This window comes from Arachis hypogaea, chromosome 15 (genome assembly GCF_003086295.3).
Source record: "Arachis hypogaea cultivar Tifrunner chromosome 15, arahy.Tifrunner.gnm2.J5K5, whole genome shotgun sequence".
In the NCBI taxonomy this organism is placed as follows: Eukaryota; Viridiplantae; Streptophyta; class Magnoliopsida; order Fabales; family Fabaceae; genus Arachis; species Arachis hypogaea.
Window position 1 is genome coordinate 150,751,371 of NC_092050.1, and position 25,552 is coordinate 150,776,922.

At 32.1% G+C, this 25,552-nt stretch overlaps 3 protein-coding genes across 3 annotated transcripts; all 3 read right to left on the reverse strand.

Moving 5' to 3' along the window:
- Positions 1-4,982: 4,982 nt before the first annotated feature.
- Positions 4,983-10,670, reverse strand: LOC112751323 (uncharacterized). Its single transcript, XM_025800415.3, has 7 exons — positions 10,291-10,670; positions 9,968-10,100; positions 9,214-9,317; positions 8,376-8,547; positions 8,147-8,287; positions 7,763-7,997; positions 4,983-7,677 (listed from the first exon to the last, which is right to left on the reverse strand). Exons 1-7 carry the CDS (start codon positions 10,329-10,331, stop codon positions 5,231-5,233), a joined length of 3,273 nt encoding a protein of 1,090 aa, XP_025656200.1. The 5' UTR covers positions 10,332-10,670; the 3' UTR covers positions 4,983-5,230.
- A 9,499-nt stretch (positions 10,671-20,169) lies between these two features.
- Positions 20,170-21,638, reverse strand: LOC112747244 (probable phospholipase A2 homolog 1). Its single transcript, XM_025795206.3, has 4 exons — positions 21,418-21,638; positions 21,287-21,335; positions 21,085-21,204; positions 20,170-20,545 (listed from the first exon to the last, which is right to left on the reverse strand). Exons 1-4 carry the CDS (start codon positions 21,565-21,567, stop codon positions 20,370-20,372), a joined length of 495 nt encoding a protein of 164 aa, XP_025650991.2. The 5' UTR covers positions 21,568-21,638; the 3' UTR covers positions 20,170-20,369.
- Positions 21,639-22,699: 1,061 nt separating this feature from the next.
- LOC112751324 (uncharacterized) lies at positions 22,700-24,951 on the reverse strand. Its single transcript, XM_025800416.3, has 3 exons — positions 24,734-24,951; positions 23,906-24,101; positions 22,700-23,179 (listed from the first exon to the last, which is right to left on the reverse strand). The coding sequence occupies exons 2-3, from the start codon at positions 24,085-24,087 to the stop codon at positions 22,993-22,995; spliced, it is 369 nt and encodes a 122-aa protein (XP_025656201.1). The 5' UTR covers positions 24,088-24,101; positions 24,734-24,951; the 3' UTR covers positions 22,700-22,992.
- Positions 24,952-25,552: the final 601 nt, after the last annotated feature.

The following is a 25,552-nucleotide window of genomic DNA, read 5'->3' on the forward strand; positions in this document are numbered from 1 at the left end:
AATTAAAATTTATATTCGAATTGATAAATGAAATAAAATTAGTATTATTTTAAAAAAATAATATCACTTTAACGTAAAACTAATAAAATCTTGTTATTTATATAATTATTCTTTTGATAGAATAATTAAAAATAATATAAAATTTTAATTAAAATTAAGACCAAATATTAAAATAATAAATTTTATTTTGTATTTTAAATTATTATTTATAATATATGATCACATTAATATTGATATATCATTTTATAAAATTTAAAATAAAATTCAACTTAAAGTTAATATTGGATATGCTCTTTAAGTATTAAATACAAATCATACACAGATACCAAAAGAATACAAATCATACGCATTAAGTTAGTCAATGGTTTATTATTAATTTAGTATTTAAAAGATTCAATCACAAATTTTTTTAAAAAATATTATTAATAAAATAATTTTTGAATGATTTAAAAATACAACAAAAATAATCAATAATTATTATATTTGTTATAAGTAACAAAATAAAATTTTGTATTTAGAAATGATTTATTTATTTGATTTGAATTTTTGTGGTCATATTTAAATAAATATTTAAAAATTAAATAAAAAATTTCAAAATAAAATTTCATTTTTAAAATTTTCTTTTATTTTTTGAAAAAATATGGTAATTTATAAAAGAAAATAAATCTTTTAAAAAAATTTACATGATATAAAATTATCAAATTTTAAAAATAAAAAAATTTTATATTTTTAATAATAATTGTAAAAAGTTACATTAAAATTTAATTTTTAAAATTTTTTTAAACTATATATAAAATATCTAATTTTTTTATCACATTTAAACAAAATTTATAAATATATTTGTCTTTTGTATTTTTAAAATTTTTTTTTTTAGCGACGTTAACTTTCAAATATTATTTTGTTAATTTTTTTTTTAAACGGTCAGATGAGGCGGCTTAGTTGAGAATGATAAAAGTCTTTTTTGAGTTTATTCTTACTTGTGTCCACCAAGATTTCTAGATCTATGCATCACACTGGTTGATTTTTTGCAATTTTTTGCAAGAAAAATCTTCCATTAATAATATTCTCTTGCACTGCGACGGTCACATCAAAATCAGGTGAAGTACCAAAAATACCTCTGACAAAATTTTGGTGCTAACAAGTAACAATTACACTACTTCTAAAAGAGCAAAATCATAAAAACATTTAAAAATAAAATAAAATGTGACAATAATAATTAATAAATACTTTTTAAATGACCTTAATATTTAATAATGATTATTGTATTTAATCTGAATTTCTGTAAAGATATTTAGATAATAATTTAACAAATATATAAAAAATCAAATTAAAATTTAATTTCCAGACTTCTTTATATTTTATTTTATAAAATTTTATGTCATCTATAAAAATAGCAAACAAATGTCATTTGGTATAAAATTACTAAATTTTAAAAATAAAAATTTCTCTATATTCATAAAAAATAGCATCAAGTTTCAAATTTTATAGCATTTTTTATGATACATATTTTATATTTGATTATTTTTTATCACATATTTAAACCTTTTAAAAACGCTTTTGTTGTTTTTATTTTTTAACTAAAGATTATTTTTAATTTATTGTTGATAAAATAAATCAACTAGAGAGAACCATTCTCCTATATAGAGATGGTAAAATTCTCTAAAATGCGGGATTTTTGCCGGAGCTGTCTCAAATGAAAATCTAATTGTAAAGGGGATAGAAGACGAAATTCTCCCAAGGAAGGTGCGGGGATTTGAGTGGGGATAAGAGAGAGACTCAAAATTCCTAATTCTTATTTGCATAAAATCTTTCTTTAATTCATAAATTTCCAATGTTATCCATACTCCATCCAATGGCCTATAAGAATATATTTTTAATATTTATTAAAAGAATTTATTGTATTATTATAAAAATTAAAAAAAATATACTATATTATTATTACTATAAGATTCTTATTACTATACTATATTATTTGGTCTATTTTAAAATTATATTATATACAACTCTTATTATTATTACTTTATTTCTTAATTTTTTATACAAATTATTAAAAATTACTCCAAAAAAATTTAAATTTGGCACATCTTTTTTATTAAATATATTTAAATATATTATAATTATAAAATTAATTCATAACTTTATATTATATTTTTGGTGTTATTCAAATTTATTTTTAAAATTTTTTTAATTATTTACAAACAATGAAAACAATAAAGATGTAAATTTGTACGATTCTAATATAAAAAACTTATGTTTTTTTTAATAAATGAATTCAAATTCCTAAAAATAATAATCTATAATCTAATTTATATTCTATTTTTGTTGAATAATTATATAAAATTATATATAAATTATTAAATAAATATTTTATAAAATATTTTTAATGTAAAATACTTTAAATTTAACATTGGTATATATATTATCCAAGAGAAAAGCTCTACAACCAAGTAAAATACCTAATCAAGTAAGTTGTTATAAAAAGTTTTAAATTTTCGGATATGCTTTTCTTCTTCACCTTTATTAGTGTTACTATTTAGCTTCTTCTTCTCCTTCTCATTTTTTCTCACCTTTCTCTTTTGCTATCATTGTCGTCGTCTTCACCACCTCCTACTCCTCTCTTTTTTTTGTTTGAATTTCTTCTCCTCCTTCTTCTCCATCTTCTTCATCATCGTCATTATCATCATCGTTATCGTGATTGTCGTCATCGTCGTCTTTTTCTTATATGTATAGCAGTTTAAATTCAAAATGCACCGAAATTCCTTAACGATGACGACACACAAAAAACTCACTTTAAAACAAGCTCAAACCAAGTGCACCTTATTTAAATCTAGAATACACCGAAATTACTTAATGATAACTCAAAACTCTTCCTCATTTTTCATTATCATCATCATCTTCTTTTTCTTTTTTTCTTATTCATCTTTTCCTACTTTTTTTACCTTCTCATGATTCTTCTTTTTTTATTCTCTTAATAAGAATAAAAATAAAAAAAAATCAAATAAAAAAGAAGAAGTACATAATGATGCAAAATCGGTAGGAAGAGAAAGAACTTATATTCATTCAACTAAATAAAATTGCAATTTATTCAAGTCTAATATGAAAAATAATACTCCAAAACATAGTTGTAAGAATCAAACTAGATCAGCAAATTAGACCTTAATTTGATTCGGTTTGATATTATGACTGTTTAAAGATAAAAATCGATCAAAATCATTCGAACCGTGTCTAAACCGGTCAAAATTTGCAAAATTTCTTGAGGTGGGATTTAAGAAGAAGAAAAAAAAAAGAAGGAGAAGAACTTATAATGATGCAAAATCAGTAGGAAGAAGAAGAACTTATATTCATTCAACTAAATAAAATTGTAATTTATTCAAGTCTAATATGAAAAATAATACTCTAAAACATAGTTGTAAGAATTAAATTAGACCAATAAATTAAACCCTAATCCAATCTGATTTGATATTCTGACCGTTTAAAGATAAAAATCAGTCAAAATCATTCGAATCGTGTTCAAACCGGTCAAAGTTTGCAAAATTTCTTGAGGTGGGATTCATGTCAAAACCCACACTAAAAAAGATTTAAGCATGCCTGTAGCCACTGAGCTACAGTGTGTTTCACTAAATTATGTGTGTTTAAATATATTACATGTCAAACAGCTATGATTAAATTGGACCCTTTTTTTTGTCAGAATATTGCTATTTTTTTAAACTAGATATTGTTGAATTTTTTTTTGTGATGGAAAAATAACATGTTGGACTTGTTTAATTGTTTTATTTATTAGAAAAAATAAAATTAAAAAAATTTAAACATTTATTTTTTAGAGACCATAAACAATAATTTTTATTTATCGATTTCAATTGGACAAACAAATTACATGGTTATTTACCTATGAATAATATAATGTAATAGGTATAACTTAATTAATAAATTTTTAAAATAAAAAATTAATTAATTTAATATAAAAATAAAATAAAAATTACTTGTTATGAGAAAAAATTACATAAAAGTTAATATAGTTCATGGATTGTTATTATTGTGTCAAATTAAAATATTATTGTAGTAACACTGACTAATTTTTATCTTTATACTAGTTATTTTTAGAATTTGAGACTTAATTATTCTTAAAATATCAGTAAATATATATATTTCAAATTTTAATTTTATATTTTTTATTTATATAGGACTGGTTCTATCAGTTCAACTAGTAATCTATCGGTTGAACTAATAAACCAATAAACCAGTAACTTAATCGGTTCGATTCTGACAATTATGCTCTTAAAAGAAGAAATAAGAACAATAGAAAAAAAAAAAGAAAGAAATAAAAAAGAAGAAAAAATGCAGCATTAAATAAGATATTTTGTGCTTTTGTAACAAAATTTTGGTGTCAAAATTAAAAAATTTATGTGTTATTATTAAGAAATTTGTGTTGTTTTTCTGATAAATTCTGCATAATTCATAACTCTTCCTCCTCCTTCTCATTTTATGCCACTACTACTTTTTATTTTTTTTTTCTTCTTTCATCTTCTTATTTTATTTTTTCATAATTCTTCTTATTTCACTCTCTTAAGAAGAATAAAATCGCAAAAAAGAAGAAAAAAAAAAGAACAAGTAACTGCACCTGAGGAAGAGGAGTAAAAGAAGAAACAAAAATAAAACGCAGCAATAACAATACCAATAGAAAGAAGAGGCGCACTAAGAAATACAAAAAAATGCGAAGAAGAACAGCGTGATTTCACCTTAATGTTGTGAGTAAATTTTGTTGAATTTAGACCAACTTAATAAACTTAATTACCAAAAAAAACTAAGATGTATAACAAAACTCATTATCTAATTAATCTCTAAACAATATTAAACAATATTAGACTATATTATACAATAAAGTCCCATTCTAGAATATATAAAGTCAAGAGAACATGCATCATACATGCTAAGTTGCTAACACGTTTCCCAGTTACCCATCTAGGCATTATAATCACCGCTTATGAAATATGAATTTTTCTTGTATTTTCAGGGCTGGTTCGTAAGAATATTTGATGAATTCTGTGACTCAATTTATACAACAAAAATACCATGTGACATCTATGTTCCTCAAGTAATTTGAATATTAAACTCACGCATCTATGTATACCAATACCAGTACAAGCTGTAAAAAGAATGATGAACCACTAAGGAGTACTATATAGTATATACTGAGTGTGGCTACGCAACTAATATGCAAAGCAAACAAAATTTATTGGCGACCCTTTCTAAGAGACATGAAATGAGCAGCAAAGGAGTCATAGTCAGGTAGCTTTGGATGAACATGACCAGCCTTCTCCTTACTATCTGCTTCAGAACTTCCACCTTTTGAAGCCTCTTGCTCCTCACCATAATCTTGCATCACTTTCTTAGGAAGAGAACTTGAAGGTTGCACACTGGTGGATGATCTAGGCTCAGAACTTGCTCGATTTTCGGAGCTATTCATGGATGAGGCCTCTTCATTTTCACTCTCCTGAGAAGCTCTAGTAGATTTCCATCCAAGTTTTGTACGAGTAGTCGCAGTTTTCGAGGGAACAGATGTTCTTCGTGATGCTCCGCTACCAGGACGAGCAGAACTAGCTAAATTTTGTTTAGGCTGTTCATCCTCAGAACTACTATCATCAGAATCAAAGTATGTCTTTGATTTCTTTTTTGTCTCACTCTGCCCCATCCGAATACGAGGTTCGTAAGTACTAGTCAGAGGCTGCTGCGAGTTTGAAGACAGTTCAAAGTTATCAGACTCAGAAAAAGTGCTCTGTGTTCTCAAACCCACACTTCTGTTTCCAGTGCTCGCTTCCCTTGAATCCGAACTGACTAAAGTCCTTGCAGTAGGCAAAGATCTTTCATTCCGGATCGACATGTCATCTGGTGGAGATTGAACCCTATTCAATGTACCCTTAACATAAGGTGGTCGACTATAACCCTTGTTGCGAAAACCACCCCTCAATGTTCCATAGTTTAATTCCCTGGCACTTCCTATTTCAGATTCCTGAAAACTTTCAGTATCAATGGAAGTGTTTGGTGACTGTGATGCATGGATATTTGCCTTAAGATCCGAATCCAATACAGAGCTTCTTTCCCTTGAAGATGGCTGACTGGTTGGTGAGTCATTGTTGCCAAAGTTCTTCCCTGAAACACTAGCAATATCCGCCTTTCTCTCAAAATGCTCTTCCAGAGTATCCGAACCAAATGAAGATGGTGATAATAACCTAGGATTTCTGTCAGAACCTGCAGTCTTATCAGTTCTTGATGAAGACCCTAAAGCCCCAAGCTTTGTACTGTGATCAACACCAGAATTTACATAACCGAAATTCCCGGGAACCTTAGAATTGACTAAATTCACCTCACTATCTGAACCCGAGTCATCGTAATCATCAAAAGTGACAGGCAACATGTCTTCTTTTTCAGAAGAAACTGCAGACTTAGTCAATCCTTCAGAAAACGTAGATAAGTGTGACTGTGAACTATAAATTGGCACTTCCTCATTAATATCTTGTCCATGGCTCCAAGAATTTCTCTTTTCTAATGAATCAGTATGTGACTTGCTATCCGGAGATGGGAAGAATACTGTATTGGGTTTTTCATCAAACTCAAATTTATAATCATCATCCTCTGATCCATAATTATCAAATACAACGGAAGTATCTTTATAAGAACTTGTTTCCATGGTGTTCCCTTCACCAGTGACAAACCGATCTTCCACATCTTTACTGACCCTTCCCCAGCCACTCAGATTCAAACTATCATGGCGATCATCACTCGGAGAAATGAGGTGAGAAGAGGAAGCTTGTCTAGATTTTCTATCTGTACTTGCATCACCAAAATCATAATTGTCTTCAGTCTTCAAATCACTATCACCATGCAGTTTAGTTACAAAATCTGCTTCAGTTCTGCTTTCCTGCCTTTTTGTTCTCACATCACGGAAGTCACTGCTCCCTTGCTCAAATGAGTGATGCTGATTTATGTCAGCCATTTGAGACCTGCTAGCAAATGGATTATCATCAAAAGCACTAGCAGATGACAATGATGCGGACTGCACATGTTTCATTGCATTCTCTTGACTATTCCTGTAATATTCATTGGGAGCTCCTCCCATGTTATCTTGATCTCTGGCACTATTTTTTTCATTTTTCATGCCAGAACTGCTTCTATGGAAGGTGCTATAAGCAGAGTTTGTAGAAAGGTGTTCATCATCAAAAGCACTAGCAGATGTCAATGATGCAGACTGCACATGTTTCGTTACATTCTCTTGATTATTCCTGTAATATTCATTGCGCATTCCTACCGAGTTATTTTGCTCTCTTGTATTAATTTTTTCATTGTTCATCCCAGAACTGCCTCTATGGAAGGTGGTATACGCAGAACCTGTAGAAAGGTGTTTGTCATCATTAAAAGAATATTCTTGAGGTACTTCATCTCTTAGCTGGCTTCTGGGAGAACTATGTGATTCACTTGAATGCTGCCTTGCTACATTTTCACGACTTGAAAGTTCCGCAGCTGCTCTTGCAGCCATGCTTGCACGCTCCGCAGATTCTGCTGCTGCCTGTGCAGCAGAGGCAGCATCCTTAAATTCCATATTCCAATTCTGCTTTACAGTAGGAAAAGCACTCCTGTTTTCAGAATATGAATCTCTATAATGCATTTCTTGATTTCCAGTTCCTATCAGAAAGGACAACAAATATTTAGGTAATAGACAAAACACAAGGCCTGAAATATATCCACAGTTATTGCCTTAAACATATACCTGAAGGCATAATTTTGGGATCAGACATGCCTGATGGTCTCGACTGATTTCCAGTGTCCTTTCTAGTAGCATCACTTGTATTCTGTGCATCCAAACCTGTTGGTCTATCATATACTGGTTTAAATTGTGAGGAAGCCTGTACGATAGGAGGACCCTTTTCATCACGAACAGCTGCTGGAACATGGACTTGAGAAGGTTCTGCATAAGTTGCCTTCTCAAAAGTGTTTGGCCCAGCCTTAACATATAAATAATAATAAAAGAAAAGTCAATAACAACCCTTACTCCATTTGGTGGAGTTGGCTAAAATAATTAAATACTGTAAAAACAATAAAAAATAACAAACTCAAATTTCATATAATAAATTAAAGAAAATAAACAGCATACCAACAAGTCTTGAGAAGGCTTTACATCATTTTCTCCAAATGACTTGGGTTCCCATTTGATATTATGTTCTTCAGCAATTGCAGACAGTATTTTTATTTTGGTTGGACCATCGGGTGCTTTGGCAGACAATTTCTCAACCAACTGAAACAAAACCATTTTATTAGAGGGATGAAAAAAAAGGCTGAGAAAATTTGATCCTATCAAACTTTGGACGGGTAGAAAAACTTGCCAAGCGATTTACACCACAGTCAGGGCGTAATTCAACAGCTGCCGATGCAAATTCTTTCCCATACTTCACTGTAAGATGCTTCCGCACATCTACGAGCTCAGGTAAGTCTGCACATCTTGGACATGCAAATATTACACTTGAAATTGCTTCCTTTAAATCGATGGGACAGTTTCTGGAAAAGAAGAAAAAACAAATCAACACCAAAAGTTCTGCAAATCGTGCCAAATATTACTAAACGAACCTTAAAGGTGACACTAGAATGCTGCATAATTAGTTGAACATGATTTTTTATCCAGGGCCTCTGCTAGTATATGAAAGCAACATTGTTGTCAAAAAGATTATAATTTGTGCAAGGGCATAATATTAATATCTTTTAATATATAATGATAAAAGATCATTGATAAAAGGACTGAGATAGTAGTGAGAACACATTTTGGCCCAAGGGTTTACCTTATACTAGGATGCCATAACCTCTTGTTTACTTAATTGCATTTACTAATCTTTATTCGAATAATTTCCTATATCTACAATCGGAGCCTAGCTTGACTAGAACCACCTAAACAATCATCTGTTACTCTTTAGCACATAATAGAATTAGATTCTCCTATTCTAATCACCATTTTTCTTGAAAAAGCCTAACAAAATAATGATACAGGAAAACTTAATCATATTTCCCGGATGAAGAATGATATGAAGTCTCTGGAAGATCAACTAGAATAGATATATCAAGTGACATGGCCTTAATGATGTAGACTTTCCCGCATTAAAAGAATAAATGAAAAACTTAGAAATGTAGGCAAAGTATAACAGAAAATATTATTTGAGAGGTTTCAAATACTTTTGTGACTCGATCATTGGCAAGCGTGCAGCAATAAGTTCACAGTATATCTCAATAAGATCATAAGCTGCCATCGTCTTCTCTTCCCTGACAACATGTTCAACCTAAGCACAAAACAGAAGACACGTCAAGGAAAGCAAAAGATAGAAAATAAAAAGGTGAAATTTCCTGAATTATATCGCGCTACATTTCTGTTGTATCAGCATGTATAGCTTCCAGTAATTTCAGCAAACAGGTAATGTGGAAGGATCAAATATCATGAACAAGAAAAGACAAGACTCCATGATCAGTTTTACTGTTTATCCAGTGATTCTTTTACTAGTACATATAGAAGTAACATTTTATTTGAACTGATCACTTAATAAACTTTTGAATCTGATGCTTTGATTCTGTTTCAGAGCAACTAAACTGTGAAATGAAAGTCTCAGTTTATGTATGTATATATATAGCTAGCAATAGTAGGCTACATGTTCAAAGAACACTAAATGGATTAAGGAGCTTGCTGCTGTAACAACATTTCAGCTCTGTTTCGTTCATAATTCATAAGTAGTGAATCCAATATCTCAATACCATTATCTCCATCTCTCCCCTTATTTACTTTAATCTAAATAAATTTCTTCTTTTTATCAAACTAGAAAAAATCCTAACTGTGCTATCTTACACCAAATTTAACAAATAGAGAAAAACAACAGCAGCAACAACAATAGTAAATGAATGAAACATATTCTCAAATGAAATTCCTCAAGATTATTACCCTTATTCTAGCAGTTTGATCTTGACCAGACTCAAGCAACTGAGCTAGTTCCCTCTTAAGCTGCCTAACTTGCGCTTCTCTCTTATTCTTCAGAAGCTTTATCCTCGAAACCGCAAGCTTCAATGCAGTTTTGCTGCACCAAAACCATAATCCAAATTCAAATTACTCAAAACTCAGAATCCAAACACAAACAAACAAACAAACAAACAAACAAACAAAAAAACCACCTCCACTAAAAAGAGAAATTAAAAGATTACTGATTCATATGAAAAAAAAATAAACAAAAAGAAAGAAAATTGAAACTGATTTCGAGTTACTCGTACCACTTTGCAGGCTTGAAGCTTCTATGCAACATAGAAGACATAGTTTCTGCAGGGATTAATCAACGATGAAGATGAAGACTCTAATTACTAACTGTAATTCTACCTATCTGATATATTATAAGAAAGGGAATCACTTTCGAATTGTGCTTTGTACAAAAATGAAATTGATGATTAAGAGATTAGAATTAAAATAATATATGTGGAAGATAGAGAATGAAAAGAATGGATCTTGCAGGCGAAGGAAAGAGTAATTTTTGTTACAATTAGGGGAAAAAAAAAATTTGAAGTTTCGTCGAAAGACGACAATGGAATCCTTATTGGAAGAAACCTTTTTCTTCCTACGCTATTAATAGCGCGTAATTGCGTGCGAGAAGGTCCATGGAAATGAAACGAAATCAGCAAATTTATTTATCAGATTTTTTTTTTAATTTTTATATTTACACATGTATTTAATTATTTATTGTTATATTAATAAAAATAGTTATTTTTTACAATAAATATGTGAATGATCATTTAAACAATTGACATGAACATGATTAAATGATCCTATAAAATAGTTTTAAATTAATTTTTTTTTATTAACAAACCAAATTTTGAGAGTCAAAGTGATCGCCTTTTTCCTGCTTTTTTTTTCTTTTCAATTTTGATGTGGTTCTCTACTTTTCTTCTTAGTTCTTCCTATTGAAAGTTAGGTTAGAAGTTAGAACCTGAACGGACCAGCACATTAAATATTTTAGGGGGCAATTATATATTGGCTCCTAAAATTGTTAATTTAATAGTAACAGCGATGACTACAACTAATGGCTTACCTGTGATGTGATGTGATGTCGACCGTTTTGATAGGGTAATTAACAATAATTAATCATGAAAATGGGTACTTTTTCCTCTTGTATGATTAAGAAAGAATAAGGTAGCGTGTGTTTTGTTTTGAGGTATTGAGATAAAGATGAAAATATTGAGATTTAGTATCATATTTGTTGGTTTAATTTAAAAATTGATACTAAAATTTTTGTTTTTGTTTTCAAAATTTTAGTATTTCAGTAATTTTAAAAAGTAGAGATATATAGGACTAAAATTTTTAGAGATAGAGACTGAAATTTTAATAACATTTTATACTTAAAATATCTTCATTTCAATTAATTAATTTTAATTTTATTTTTTGTACAAATTAAATTAGAGTTTCATTCTTGTTTCAATTATTATCTCTTATCTTACACCAAATAGAATATTAATATATATTTTAATATCTGTCTCTTAATTTTTGTCTCTTAGTCTCAATTTTTCCATCTTTATCTCCCTATCAAACTCTACTAAGAGTTTAGATTTGCTTCTTTTTATTGTGGTGACTGGTGAATAGAATTTTGCATGGTTAATTGTATATTTATTTATACTATTTCTTCCATTTACTGTTGGTCTTTGGAAAGAACGTTAATGTTTCAAAAGTTTTATAGATAATTCAAGCAGAACACATTATTATAATTAGATAGAGTAAATGATGTAATATTGACAATGAAAAGTATTACATTATCAATGTAATTCCCCCCCCCCCCAAATAGTTTAGACAATTCATTCTCTCAATAGAAATGTAGACTTGACGATACATACATGCTTACTTTCATTCTTTCAAATTTTTTATTTTTATTTTTAAATTTTCAAAGTCTACAGCAACTATATTAATTAATTTAGTTTAGAAAACCCACGCGTCATATTAATGGTTAAATGTAGGGTATATATGGCTCGGTTTGTTCTAGTATGTAGATCCGACTCAAGTTCGAACATTTTATGAGTTAATTTAGTGTAATTTTATTATATGTAAAATTGGATAAAAATTTCAAAAATAAACTGTTATTATTTAGAGTCGAATTCGAATAAAAACGAATCTGATTTTACTTCGTCTTATATGCACCCTAAAAAAATTAAAAAATATATATTTTAAATTAATTTTAATATTATGTTATGTTAATTATAGATTTATTATTTTATTTTTAATCATACTTAATTAAATTAAAAAATAAATAAAAAAATACAAATTAAAATTTATAAATAAATTTAAATTTAAATTTAAATATTAATTTTTTGATAATAAATATTTTTTTATAAATAAATATATCATAATTTTTTGATATAAAATTTATTAAAATTCGAATTTTACCGATGTAAATCTGATTTTAATATGAGTAAAAAATAATATAATTTTACTGAATTTAAAATCGAATAAAGACAAACCCGTGTTTCACCCAATTTATGTACCGCCTAGATAAATGTATGATCTAACCTCGGCCACATGCTTCCTTGTCCCAGAAAGCTAAATCATGTCACCGTCTCTTTCAATTATTTATTATATTACTGCAAGTCGCTATGCCTCTCCCAAACTAGAGATCTGAGTCCATCAAATGAATATTAGATAGTTAGATGTTAGATCCTTGTAAGAAGGAATCGTCTATTGTGGAAAAATTTGAAATTGGTTTTTAATGGATCAGGTGAGTATATTTCAATTTAGTATTTTTTAGGGTAAAGTATAAATTAGTTTCTTATATTTTGTTTTTTTTCTGTTTTAGTTTTTAAGGTTTAAAATATTTTATGAGTAAAGTACTATTTCTACTCATGAAAATTGAAAACGCTAACAAATCTACCTACAAAAGAAAGAAACTACTAAATATAACTATCATTCGTGATATTTGTGGGACGAAACTAATCAAGCTTTATTCCTGGCGTTGACTCCGTTAGTAATGCTACCTACGTGGCACTTCACGGCATGACAAGACTTCATACGTGGAAATTGTAATTACAATTATCTAAAAATATAATTGGATTTCAAAATTTTAATTTTTTTAAAAAAAAAAAGGAAAATTAGAATTGAACAGTTATCAAAGGTACACTTCTTTGCGCATTTCACATAACAGAGGGTAGAGCCTTAAGAATAAATTGTTCATCTTCTCCACTCACAGAAAACTTCCGGTGCCGACGATAATCTCCGTGTTGAAGAGAGGGTGCTTGTTGGTGTGGATCGTGTCAGCTATTTGAATTGCGTGGTGTTATCCATAGGTAAGTAGTAACCTTTGATCTCTCTACCTCATGGTTTTCTGAATTTTCGGTGCATGGTTGTGGATATGAGGTTTTTATTAGGGTGTCTTTGTAGTAGCTATGATGTGGTTGTGAATTGGTTTTGTTTTCTGTATATGTATGTTTGCAGATGGCAACTATCCACATTACGTTAGTCATTAGTTACAGAGAAAAATTTGAAAAGGATGATGATGGCAAACTGGCATATGTTGGGGGTGAGAAAACAGAGATTGAACGAGTGAATGTGGATACCCTTAATAAGTTCTTCATGAATGACTTAGTAAATGATATAGGGTACACTGATGTGAGCGAGCTTTACTGGCTTGAACCTGGGAAGGAATTGGATGGTGGGTTGAAGTTGCTTAGACTAGACATGGATGTGGTGACTATGTACGAAGTAGTCATTACTAATGGGAGGAGAGTTGAGGTGTTCACTGAGCATCTAGTAAACCTTCCTGAGTTCATAGAAAAAAACAATGAACCTGAACCAGAGGTTGAGATATTAACTGTTAATAGGACCCCAGTCAAGCACAGAATCAAACAGTGTGTTAGGAGACCCCCAACCCCAAAGAAGAAGGGAAAGAGACTGGTGAAATCGAGTGAGACTGTAGGAGGTGCGCCTGGACCGGATGCTCAAACAGAGGATGATGTGCTAGACAAAGACGTCTATCCTACCACAAGAAACACACAACAACCAAATATAAGCAATGATCAATCAAATATACCCACCCATTCACCAAAGTTAACCTTCGAAGAGGCACCAAGGATCATCCAGCTCCCAAATGCACCCACCGAACCCAATTTACCTCCATATCAACCGCTGGAGAAGACTCCTCCACACCCTGAACAACCAAATGTGTCAGCTGCAAGTGAAGAAATTGGACACCGAATTTCAGTTTCTGCAGAGTCAGTGGCTCCCACTGTTGATAAAGGGCCTGCAGAATCTGTTGAAGTTTTCACACAGTACATCACACAGCCTTGTCAAGAACCAAAGTCTCAGGAGCAGAGCATACAAAATGAAAAGGAAACACCCGGTAGTGGTAGTCAACCCAACAATTCACAGCCCGAATCAGATATAAATCCAGATATGGGTGGTGGTAGTCAAAAGAAGAGGAAGAGACGATCAACAGTTAGGCCTCCACCTTCAGAGCAAACCTTCATACCTAACCAGGATCCAAACAAGCATCCTTCAGTTTTTATACCTGTGGAGGGTGAAGATATGTCGGAGGCAAGTACAAGGATGCATTGTTACGAGTCGGAAGAGCTGGATTCTGTTGCAAGTGATGATGAAGGCAGTCAGCAGGCAGCATTTTCTCAAGCGAATCCAGATGCTCCAGTAAGGGAAGTAAGGTTGGAGCTTGGCATGGAGTTTGAAAATCTGGACCATTTCAAGAAGGCAGTTAGGAAGTTCAACATCAACATAGGGCGAAGCATATTCTTTCCAAGAGTGGATTCAACTAGGTGTAAGGCCATATGTTATAACGAGAGTTGTCTGTGGCAGATATACTGTGCAAAACGATTGTATCCATTAAGCTTTCAGGTGAAGACGTTTGTGAATGAACATACCTGCAGCAGAGTTAATAAGAATAAATCTGTAGATGGTAAATGGGTTGTAGAGGAGCTTGAGGACAAGATCCGTGATCATCCAGACATGACTCAATGGCAGGCACAAGATTTTTTCAAGAAGGAGTATGACGTGATTGTGAACGAGAGGAAGATATACAGGGCTATGGTGAAGGCGAAAGAACTAATAGAAGGGTCAGAAATAGCTCAGTATGCAGCTCTTAGGGACTATGCTAATGAAATTACCCTGGCTCCACTGTGAGGATTAGTATTGATTATGTTGAAGGAACTGGGCATAAATTCAAAAGGATATATATATATATATATATATATATATATATATATATGCTTGGAAGGGTGTAAAAAGGGTTTTTCAGTTGGCTACAGGCCTTTTATAGGGTTAGATGGAACTTTTCTAAAGGGATACTACCCTGGCCAGTTGTTGACTGCAATCGGCCACGATGCCAATAACCACATATACCCTATATCATATGCTGTTGTGGAGTGCGAATGCAAGGATAGCTGGAAATGGTTTCTCGAACTCCTCCAAGAAGACTTAGGTGACGCTGCAATCAATGGAATCAACTTCATGTCAGACATGCAGAAGGTAATGACTAAATTCTTATTCTCTGTGTATGTCTTCATTATTAGCTTTTTACAATGTATTGTGCATACCTACTGATGTCATAGTTATTGTCCTTCATAGGGTATAATCATATAGTTGTTTTACTTTTCTCAACTAGGGCCTCATCCCTGCTATGCGTGAGGTGAATCTAGGAGCACATCATATATTTTGTGCTATGCACATATAGCAGAACTTTAGAAAACAGTGGGGGGATACAGAATTGAAAATGTCAATGTGGAGATGTGTCAAGGCCACAACCTCTCAAGAGTTCAATGTTGTATTAGATAGGATCAAACGGGTTAATCCCCATGCTTGGGAGTATCTGAACAGGATCCCTCCAAGTCAATGAAGTAGGAGTGGTTTTAGCGAATACCCAAAGTCTGACAATTACACGAACAACAACTGTGAATCATTCAATTCTAGGATCAAGAAAATGAGAGGAAAGCCTATTATAACTATGCTGGAAGAGGTGAGGTGTTATATGATGAGCATCATTGCAAGAAACAAGAAGGCGTTGGTGGGATATAACTGAGTAATCACTCCTGTGCAGTAGAGTAGGCTGGAAAAAGAGAAAAAGGAGAGCAACAAGTGGCGGCCGTTTCCCACCGGAGATGATCCTGGAAATGTGTACGAAGTACAGTGCCTCCCACATAAGGTTATGGTGGATATAGGAAAGAGGACTTGTTCCTGCAGGTTTTGGCAACTGACTGGCTTGCCGTATAGGCATGCATGTGCTGCCCTGCATACCAGAATAGGAGGCCAGAGGAACATGCACACAATTGGCTCTCTATGGGGCATATAATAGCACATACCAGTTTGTCATCCAACCTGTTCCTAGTCAAGAATACTGGTAGCATGTCGATCTACCTCCTATATTACCCCCAGTATACAAGAAGCAGATTGGGAGACCAAAGTTGAAAAGAGACAAAAAGAACGACACCCCAAAAGAACCCATCCCAAATCCTCATAGGCCCCCCAGAAAGTATGGCCCTATCACATGCAAGTACTGCCTAAAGGTAAACCATAATCCGTATGCTTACATTATTTGTGCTTTGAATTTCCACGTTTATTTCATGATATATGTATTGTAGACTAGACACAACAGTCGTAGTTGTTCCAAGAAGAAGGAGGCAATGGCTGGGAGTGCTGGGGGACAAAGTTCAAGTCAACACCCAGCTGCTGATGATGATGAAGAGGAGGCGGCAAGACTAGAGGAGATGTTCTGGGAGAAAACTCTGAAAGCTGTTGAAGCAGCTGAAGCAGCAGCATCTCAGCCACCACCTGTAAGTCTAGTGATATATTTTACAACTTCATTTTACAAGTTCTGTTTAAGCAAATCACTCATATATGTCTACTGTTGTACGATACCACCCCAGTTCCTCAACCCGTTCCTAATCCAGTCAGGCCTCCTTCAACTAGGCCACCAACTGCAAAAAAGCAATCAAAGAAGAAGAAGAATCTGTGAAGACCACCACCAACTACTCAGCAACCACGATCTGCTCCAGCTATTGTCAGGCCAATAACACCAACTACTACTAGTCCATCACCCCTGGCCTCTGATGTGTCCCCCACTGTGACACCTCAAACCATGCAAGGGGTCAACAACTGCACACTTGAAAGAAGGGTCAAGCGGAAGCAGCAACTCCACTCCAAATCCATGAAGCAAGAGTCTTTATATTATGTTTTTTTTGTACTGTCCATGGCAGTTTATCTTACAATTATTGGATATGTCACATACTATACCTTCAATTGCTTATGTTTTGATTTTCGGTATGGGTGCATACTCGTAGTTGATAACTCATACCTATAACTTGAACAATTCAGTAACTCAATTACTGCGTACTTATGAGGTTATTTTGTCCGTGTTTCATGTTATTTTAGAACAGAACGTAAACAAGAATTGCAATTAGTACTGGATAATTTCTGCAAGTTACATATCTTATAAGACTCTATTTGACATTTTCTGGATTTCAGATGTCTACAAATGACAGACTCAAAATCGAGCATGGATATTTTTGTCCTTATCTAACACTAACAACTACTTAGGCTCAAAACCTCCTGAGAATTAGATACAAAGTGCACACAACGTTACATACCACCACCATTGACATAATCACAAGCCAAAACCTAAGTTTACTAACTTCAGCTTCAAACCTCCCTAATCTCATGAGCATTTTCACTTCAGCCTCAGCCTCATTTAAGTTTTCCTGCATCTTTCTTTCTGACAGTGCTCTCCTCAAATCCTCTCACTGTCTTTCGATTTCGTCTACCCATGCAAAGAAGTTGCAGTCCGAATTCTATCCATGGCAAAAAAAAACTAAAATCAGATACACATTCAACTCACACAGAACAGGGTGTACAACGGGTTACCTTCCAATTGGGACAACGGACGAACCACCTCCCAGGATTCATCGCCCTCCCTGACTGTAACAGCATCACCCCTAACCCACAGAAACATCTGCCATTGAACTTCCTATCATGCACTCGCTTTGAAATTGAGCTTCCAGACATACTACCACTGCCATTCGAAAGTGGAGTAAAGAGTCTTCGCCTCGACATTGGTATAATTTCGAAGATTTTTGTGAATCTAGGGCTAGGGTTCGTGTTTGGGATGGAAGAAGGTTTGAATTTGGAAAATTTTGGGGTTGAGGATATATTATAACGGTCACACAGCTTAGCAATCCACGTGTGAAGCCCCCCAAGCCATGTCACGCCGTTAAGTGCCACGTAGGTAGCGTTACTAACGGAGTCAACGCCAGAATAAGGCTTGGTTAGTTTCGTCCCACGGATGTCACGAATGATGGTTACATTTGATAGTTTCTTTCTTTTGTGGGTAGATTTGTCAGCATTTTCAACTTCCATGGATAGAAATGGTATTTTACTCATATTTTATTTGAATTTTAAAAAGTTTTATTTAGTTTCAATTAATTTTTATGTGAGGTTAAAGTTAAATAATTAACAAAATATTCTTTATGACAGCAGTACAAGAACAAGGTTAATAATTCATCAATATATTTATTTATCATTTTTCTTAGTTTTATAAAAAATATTTCATTTAAATTATAAAAAAATAATAAATAAATATATTTATGCATCGACGGTTGATTTTGTGCCTTTGGAGCTTGTATTTGTTCTCTAAATTATCGACCTTGTTCTTGTATTGTTGTCATATAAAAAATTCCGTTAATTATTTAACTTTAATATCATAGTAGGACTATAATAAAACTAAATGAAATTTTTTTGGATTTAAATAGAATATTTTAAACCTTAAAGACCAAAATAAAAGTATATCCAAACGTAATGGACCAATTTAATTTTTTATTGGTATTGTACATAAAGTTATAAATTTGCAAAGTTTGACTTTAACTCTTTAAGTTTGTGCTAATTACAAAATGGTCTATTAGATTATGTAAAGAATTGATGTTTTAAGTAATGTTAGTTAAAGACCACTTACATTTTTTTAATTAATTTTTTTGGAAAGATTAAAGATATTTTTTAATATTACAAAAAAATAATATTTTCGGTATTAGCATTAAAAAACAAAAATATTATTTTATTTTTAAAATCATTTAATTATATTACAATTTAAAATTTGATGTTTATTTTAAAATATTAAAACTCCAGAGAGAGTTCATTTAAAAAAAATTGCAATTGTTTAATATAGTTTGATAAATATAGGTCGACAAATTTTCGTTAATAAGAAAAAAAAATGTAAATTAATTAATTAAAGTAATTAGTTGTTTAGATATTTTTTGAAATATTTATATTTTTTCTTTTATTAATACGCATATCTTTTTAAATTTTAAAATATTTTAAGAATTACATATCAATAAATTATTTATTTGTTTATTTATTACAATAATTTGAATTGGAATGGATTGAAAAATAAATTTAAATTGATGTAATATAAATTTTATTATTTTAAATAAAATTGATTGGTCTAACAGAGAAGAAAAAAAAGACATATAAAAAAAGAAAATAAACATACTTAATTAAAATTAATTATAAAAATAATTTGATCGTATAATATTTTTTATTATTTATCTCATTAGCAATGACAATGATATAAATAATAAAAAATATAATTATTTTTTAAAAATATATAAATAAATAAATAATTTATTTTAAAAAATGCTTTAAATGGGAAAAGCTTAAATCAGTAAAAATGAAAAATGAAAAGAACATGTTGTAAATTTGTAAGTATTCTATGCAGAAAAAATTATATTAATATATTTACAATTTCACCCCAAATTTATTCTAAATTCCTTTAAGCATTCTGATTCGTTGAAGATCATTAGATATTTTCACTATACTAGATTCTTCTAAATAAGAATGATAAAAACATTATCAAACATCAATTAACTTGAAGATAAATTAGGATTCTTAAATCTTAAAGCTCTCAATAGTGATTAGTAAATAGGTCATCCAATTGAACATAAATTAAAAAGATAAGCATTGTTTATCTGTAGTTGTTAGTTTGCCCTATATGTATGCCAAGTTACACAAGTACCTAGTAACCTAGCTAGCTAGCATTTTTAATTTGAATAGCAAGTAGTATATTAACATAGCAACAAATAATATTAAGATTATATTATGAGCATACATTGAGCTTACAGTGAGTCAAAAAGTTAATAAGTACTCATCAATAGTTAAATATAATATTAAATATTGGATAACATTGTTCTCAATGTTCTGATATCATATACATTAAATATCAGTAAATATATTTGGACAGAAAGAATGGCTGAAGCAGATCATTAAGATTTTCTGTTTCAGAATCAATATTAGTTTTGTTCATTAGGATTTGGACGGGGAAGGAATATGTTAATTAATGATGTATATTGCTCCCTAATTGGGTCATCAAGATGGCAAAATCCATGCCTTTAATCATAGTAGGGACAGCTACACTGACCGGACACTCCTTTGAGAATCCTTCCTTCCCAGATTTCTGAACGTCGATTAGGCACTTCTTCAACTTGTGGTGACAATCCACAGAAAGCATTCCTGTATTAAAACAAGAACACCATGCTTAGTTAGTTACATTGTTAATGATGCAGAAGCAATCTTCTGTAAATAAGTTTACTATGCTGATAGTTATGGGCTATGGCATGCAGCAGAAACAGTTTCCATATCCATAATGAACACAATACCACATATCTCTCTATCTAAACACTTGAACTTTTGGGAGGAATAAGTCATATAACGAGAAAATGGTTAGTATTTGATCATTGTCTTTAGTTCTTCTGAATAAAAACTAAAATTTCAGCACAAGATAGAACGGATCCATGCATTGTTCAATCTATAAGTCTGTAACATTGATTAATGTGGCTTTAGCCCTTTACCCAACCACACAAGGAATTAATGATATTCATACACGTTTGCTTAATATGAATGGTAACATAGTCCATTCCTAATTGGTTCCATTAGATTCCATCCATGTGAAAACATGGTACGCTACATGTGAAATATGTCAACTTCAATACGCAGATGAATTGTAAATTGGTACGTGAAATTCGATAATAGGAAGAATATGAAAAGGTTACCTTCTTTGTCAACGCAATTGTCATGGGCCATGCAACAAGCGTCAATATCATCACAGGGTTGCTCACCAGGGCAGCCAAAGTACCCCACCCCGCAATACTTTCCGTATTTGATTGACAGCACTGAAATGTGAAAACAATTTCATCAATCAAATCTATGCATGAAACAAATCCAGCTTCAATTTAAATCTAATCTTATCTTTACCGTTGCATTGTTCTGCAATGCATTTCTTGCTGCACGCATTGGCCTCTACCTGTTCTCCGCATCAAATTCATCACGAAACGCGATTAGGGATTAGACATTACAGATTTGATAGAAACAGAATAGTTAGTTACCTCGGAGAGATCAACAAGGACAGCGAGGAGGAGGACAACGACGACGGCGGTGGCGCGTGACATATTGCGTCGAGTAAACCGAAATAACGAAAACGTAAAACAACGAGACGTCCCGTAAGCCAATGTCGTTGCAGGCTCTCTGTTTTTCATTGGTTTTAAATAACGCAGGTTATGTCAGGGAGGGCATACCCGAAATTACCAAAACAGCCCTTACCGAAATTACCAATTGCTATTTGCGATGCAGCTTTCTCTATATTTAGACTTTGTTTGATAAAATTTGTTTGGTAAAATTTTTTAAAGAAGTGCTTGTACTTTTTTAAAGTTCAAATTTTTTATTTTATATTTGGTAAAAAAGATTATGTACTTATACTTGCGGTTTTTAAAAGATCAGCGTACTTTTAAAAGTACATAAGATAGAGCTTTTTAAAGTTGACTTATACTTTTCAAAATTTAAAAGTCCAATATAACTTTATATGTTAACTAATTTTTAAATTTAATGTTTGCATTTATGTCTATTTTAGTATTTTTAAAATTTAAAAACTATTTTATGAAATGTAATTGTTATTGCTTGTGTTTATTCAAAGCTATTTTTAATTTAATTTACCAAATATAAATGTTACAACTTTTAAAAATCTATCTTTTAAAAGTTAACTTTTATAAACTACTTTTGAAACGTAAAGGCTTTACCAAACCAAACCTTAGTTTTGATATAAGTTTACGACCATGAAAATATTTAGGGTTATATCAAAGTGATGGAAATAATACATCTTCAATAACCCTGCTAATTTATTGACACATACTATCAAATTCAAGAGGATCTCTTGCATACACGAGCAAATAACAGAGTTCACAACTTTTGGAACAAACTTCCTTAAGTAAAAAAATATGATAAAATGAAAATCTAATCACCCGTAATAAAAATCACACGTTAATAGCAAATTTGACATTAATTAATCTCTTATTTTACCGCTTTACAAATTTTCTTCAGAATTTTTTTGCGTTCTATACAATGCGGCTGTAGAACTAATAATACACACGAAACAGTATATATGTAATAAACCAACACTATTTTTTGATTGTCCCCAAAGATAATTAGACCCATTTTTTCCTGTAAAAGGTTTAGAAAATAAATTTCAACCATCTGTCTTGTATTTTGCGTGGGGTTCTTAAGCATTTATTGAAGTTCACAAGCATGCACAAAATTCTAACTAAACATTTTTCAACTTCTTTTCATGCAAAGCTAAATGAGTTGCCTCAATCATTAAGTAATTTAAACAAAGGATTATTGCAAAGGTATCATCATTCATTCTCGATTGTCACTAGCTTCCAACATGATAAGAGGAGCAATGCATGGTCCATCCCGCTTCAAATACAAGAGGGTTATTAATTGTGGCTTATCAAAGTTAAACCGCTAGCTTCTCAGCTTTTTCTCAAAGAAAGAAACAAAAATCCACAATAACAAAAATTATGGTCTAGAATGCTCCATAATCCACACAATGTGTAAATGACCAGTGCAGCTGGCTTAGGAGTATAAAACCTCAAGCTAAAAACATACACTACCCGAGCAGTTTATCTTCAGGGATAGTAACCGGTGATGGTAAATCCCCTTCCGACAATCTCGCCAGAACAAAACCATGCAAAACATTCCAGGCCAAACAAAGCGGCAATACCTGCGTCCTCCACCTTCAACTCTTGCCTGTTCTTCCACAAATTCTTGACGTAATCAAGCTCCTTCCAGAATGACTCGTTACGGCGAGGAATGCTGTAAAAGAATGGAAGGGTTAAGCATATTGCCACAACATTAAGAATGAAGGTCCACTTGATAAGTGACCAGATTGAGTAGGGAGAACATGTCTGCATCTCAATCAGCAAATGCGCTGAAGATGGGAGCAACAACACAACAATTTTGAAATGCATGTCAAATTTAAAGGACTTCAAGAGATCAAACAGCATTGACATATGTTAATAAACATGTGATGGGTCAAAATGAAGTATAGGATAAAATACTGGTGCTTATGAGGCCTCACAAGAACATAAAGAGTATATTCATATGCAAGTCATACAGTCAACCCATAATATAGCAGAATTTGGTGAATCATAAAACTGTCCATCATAGCATTCATGAATTCCATGTCAGATTTTAAGAGCTAATTCTGAGGTAACCTCTAAATGCAAATACAGTCCATACCCTCAAAAAGCCAATTGAAAGAACGAACAATAGCAGTCATGCATTTGCCCAAAGCGGTCAAGACATTTGAAAGGAAGGAGCTCTTATTTGATAACATTATTTGAAAACTTGACATTATTTAAATGGAAGGAGCTGGTTTTAGCTGCAACATCAGATTCTTGCAAGGAACATCTACTACAATACTATTTGAAAACAAAGGTACTGACATGATCAAACTTAATTAAAGAATACAGCAAATCCACACATGGGAACACTTTTTTCTTTCGGGGAAAATTAGAACAAGATTGGAGAAAATATAACCTAGCAAGGCGGGTGTAGAACAATTGTTTTGCCAGAAGGTCACATTTCTCCACCGTGGGTGGCTCCTGAATGTATTGCTTGTTCTGCTCCAACAACTGCTTGTAGTAAGCAGTTCCATGGTTGGTGATGAATTTTGAGGCTTGGCATGCCTTCGACTGCAGCTGATGCAACTTCGATGCCATCAAGAGCTCAAATTCTGCAATTCAAGAAGAAAATCAGGAATCCAAATTCTTTATAAAAAAAAAAATAAAAATCCAGATGCTAACATATATTCCAAAATCCACATAACTACCATTTCTAAAACTTCTTTTTTCTATGTAATATTTCAGGAAATTCACTGAAAACATTAACGAAGCATGACAAACTAGAACCCAAGGTTCCCATCGTCGAAATGCATATAAAATTGATTCAAGAGTATATAGCCATTTTTATTTCTTCTATCAGGATACTTCATAATTATACCCAAAAAAATGAATAAAAGGTAGCTATCCAATGACATGAGAATCTCAATAATTTGAATGAAAACAACACAGATCTATCCAGAAATGCACATAGAGAGACTCAAAAACCCTAAATGTCATACTGGGTGCTAAGTCAAAACCCTAAATTTCAAACCATCCATATTACACAAATAATTAAAAAGACGAAAACCAAATTGGAGAATCGGTGAATGTATGATTGGAGTTAGTGAGAGGAATTACAACAGATCAGAGAAAAGAGATTCATGGAAGATCTAAAAGACGGATGAAGCAGAAAAAACAAAAATAAAATTAGAAGATGCATAGTAATGAATGAAGGAGAGAAGGAGAGAGTGAGAGAGGGCATTACCGTGGTGCGAAGGAGAATGAATGAGACTGAGACTGAAAGTGAGAGTGAGCGTGAGAGTGAGAGAGGGTTTGTTAGGGATTTGAGGGTTGCAGTCGCCGCCGCTAAGTTTGTGGAGGTTCGCAGCAACGAGCGAAATGAAAGAAAAACGATAGTGGCTTTGCGTTGTGTGTAGCAAGATTGAGATCGCTATTCACTGAGGTTTTTGTTACTTGTGCCATACTAATACCATTTCTTTCAATTTATTTATTTATTATTATTAAACCACCATTTGTCCAAAAATATTTAGTTTTGACAACGAAAAAAAACAGAGAATCATTTTAATTAGCAAATATGATTTTCGTTGTTATTGTAAAGAGAAAAAAATATTTGTTATTGTTCTGGACCGATATTCGGTCCTTCCTCGGAACAGTCACCAAACTTGGTTATCTTGGATTGGGTCATTTTTATGGTCTAAAGTAAATCAATAATTACTAATATCCTAACTTAACATTTAAATTTAAATTCTTCTCTTATCTTAGTTGAATAAGATAAGATAAGATACCTACCTCAAGCTATATAAAGAAGAGTTAGAGTTTTCTTCAGGTACGTAAAACAATTCTAATCCACACTTATACCTCTCAGATTCATTTTGATTTGGGCGTCGGAATGTCTTTATAGGTACCACCCCCGCCGTTCCAAGAGTCCAACCCGTCGCCATCAAGACTGGCCGATTCTCAAGCCCTCTCACAACCCGTATAAGTGACTTCTTGTACATTGGCGCCGAGGGAAGAATTCGAGGAGCGATCCTCGAGCCATCACCATGAACCTAACCCACGAAAA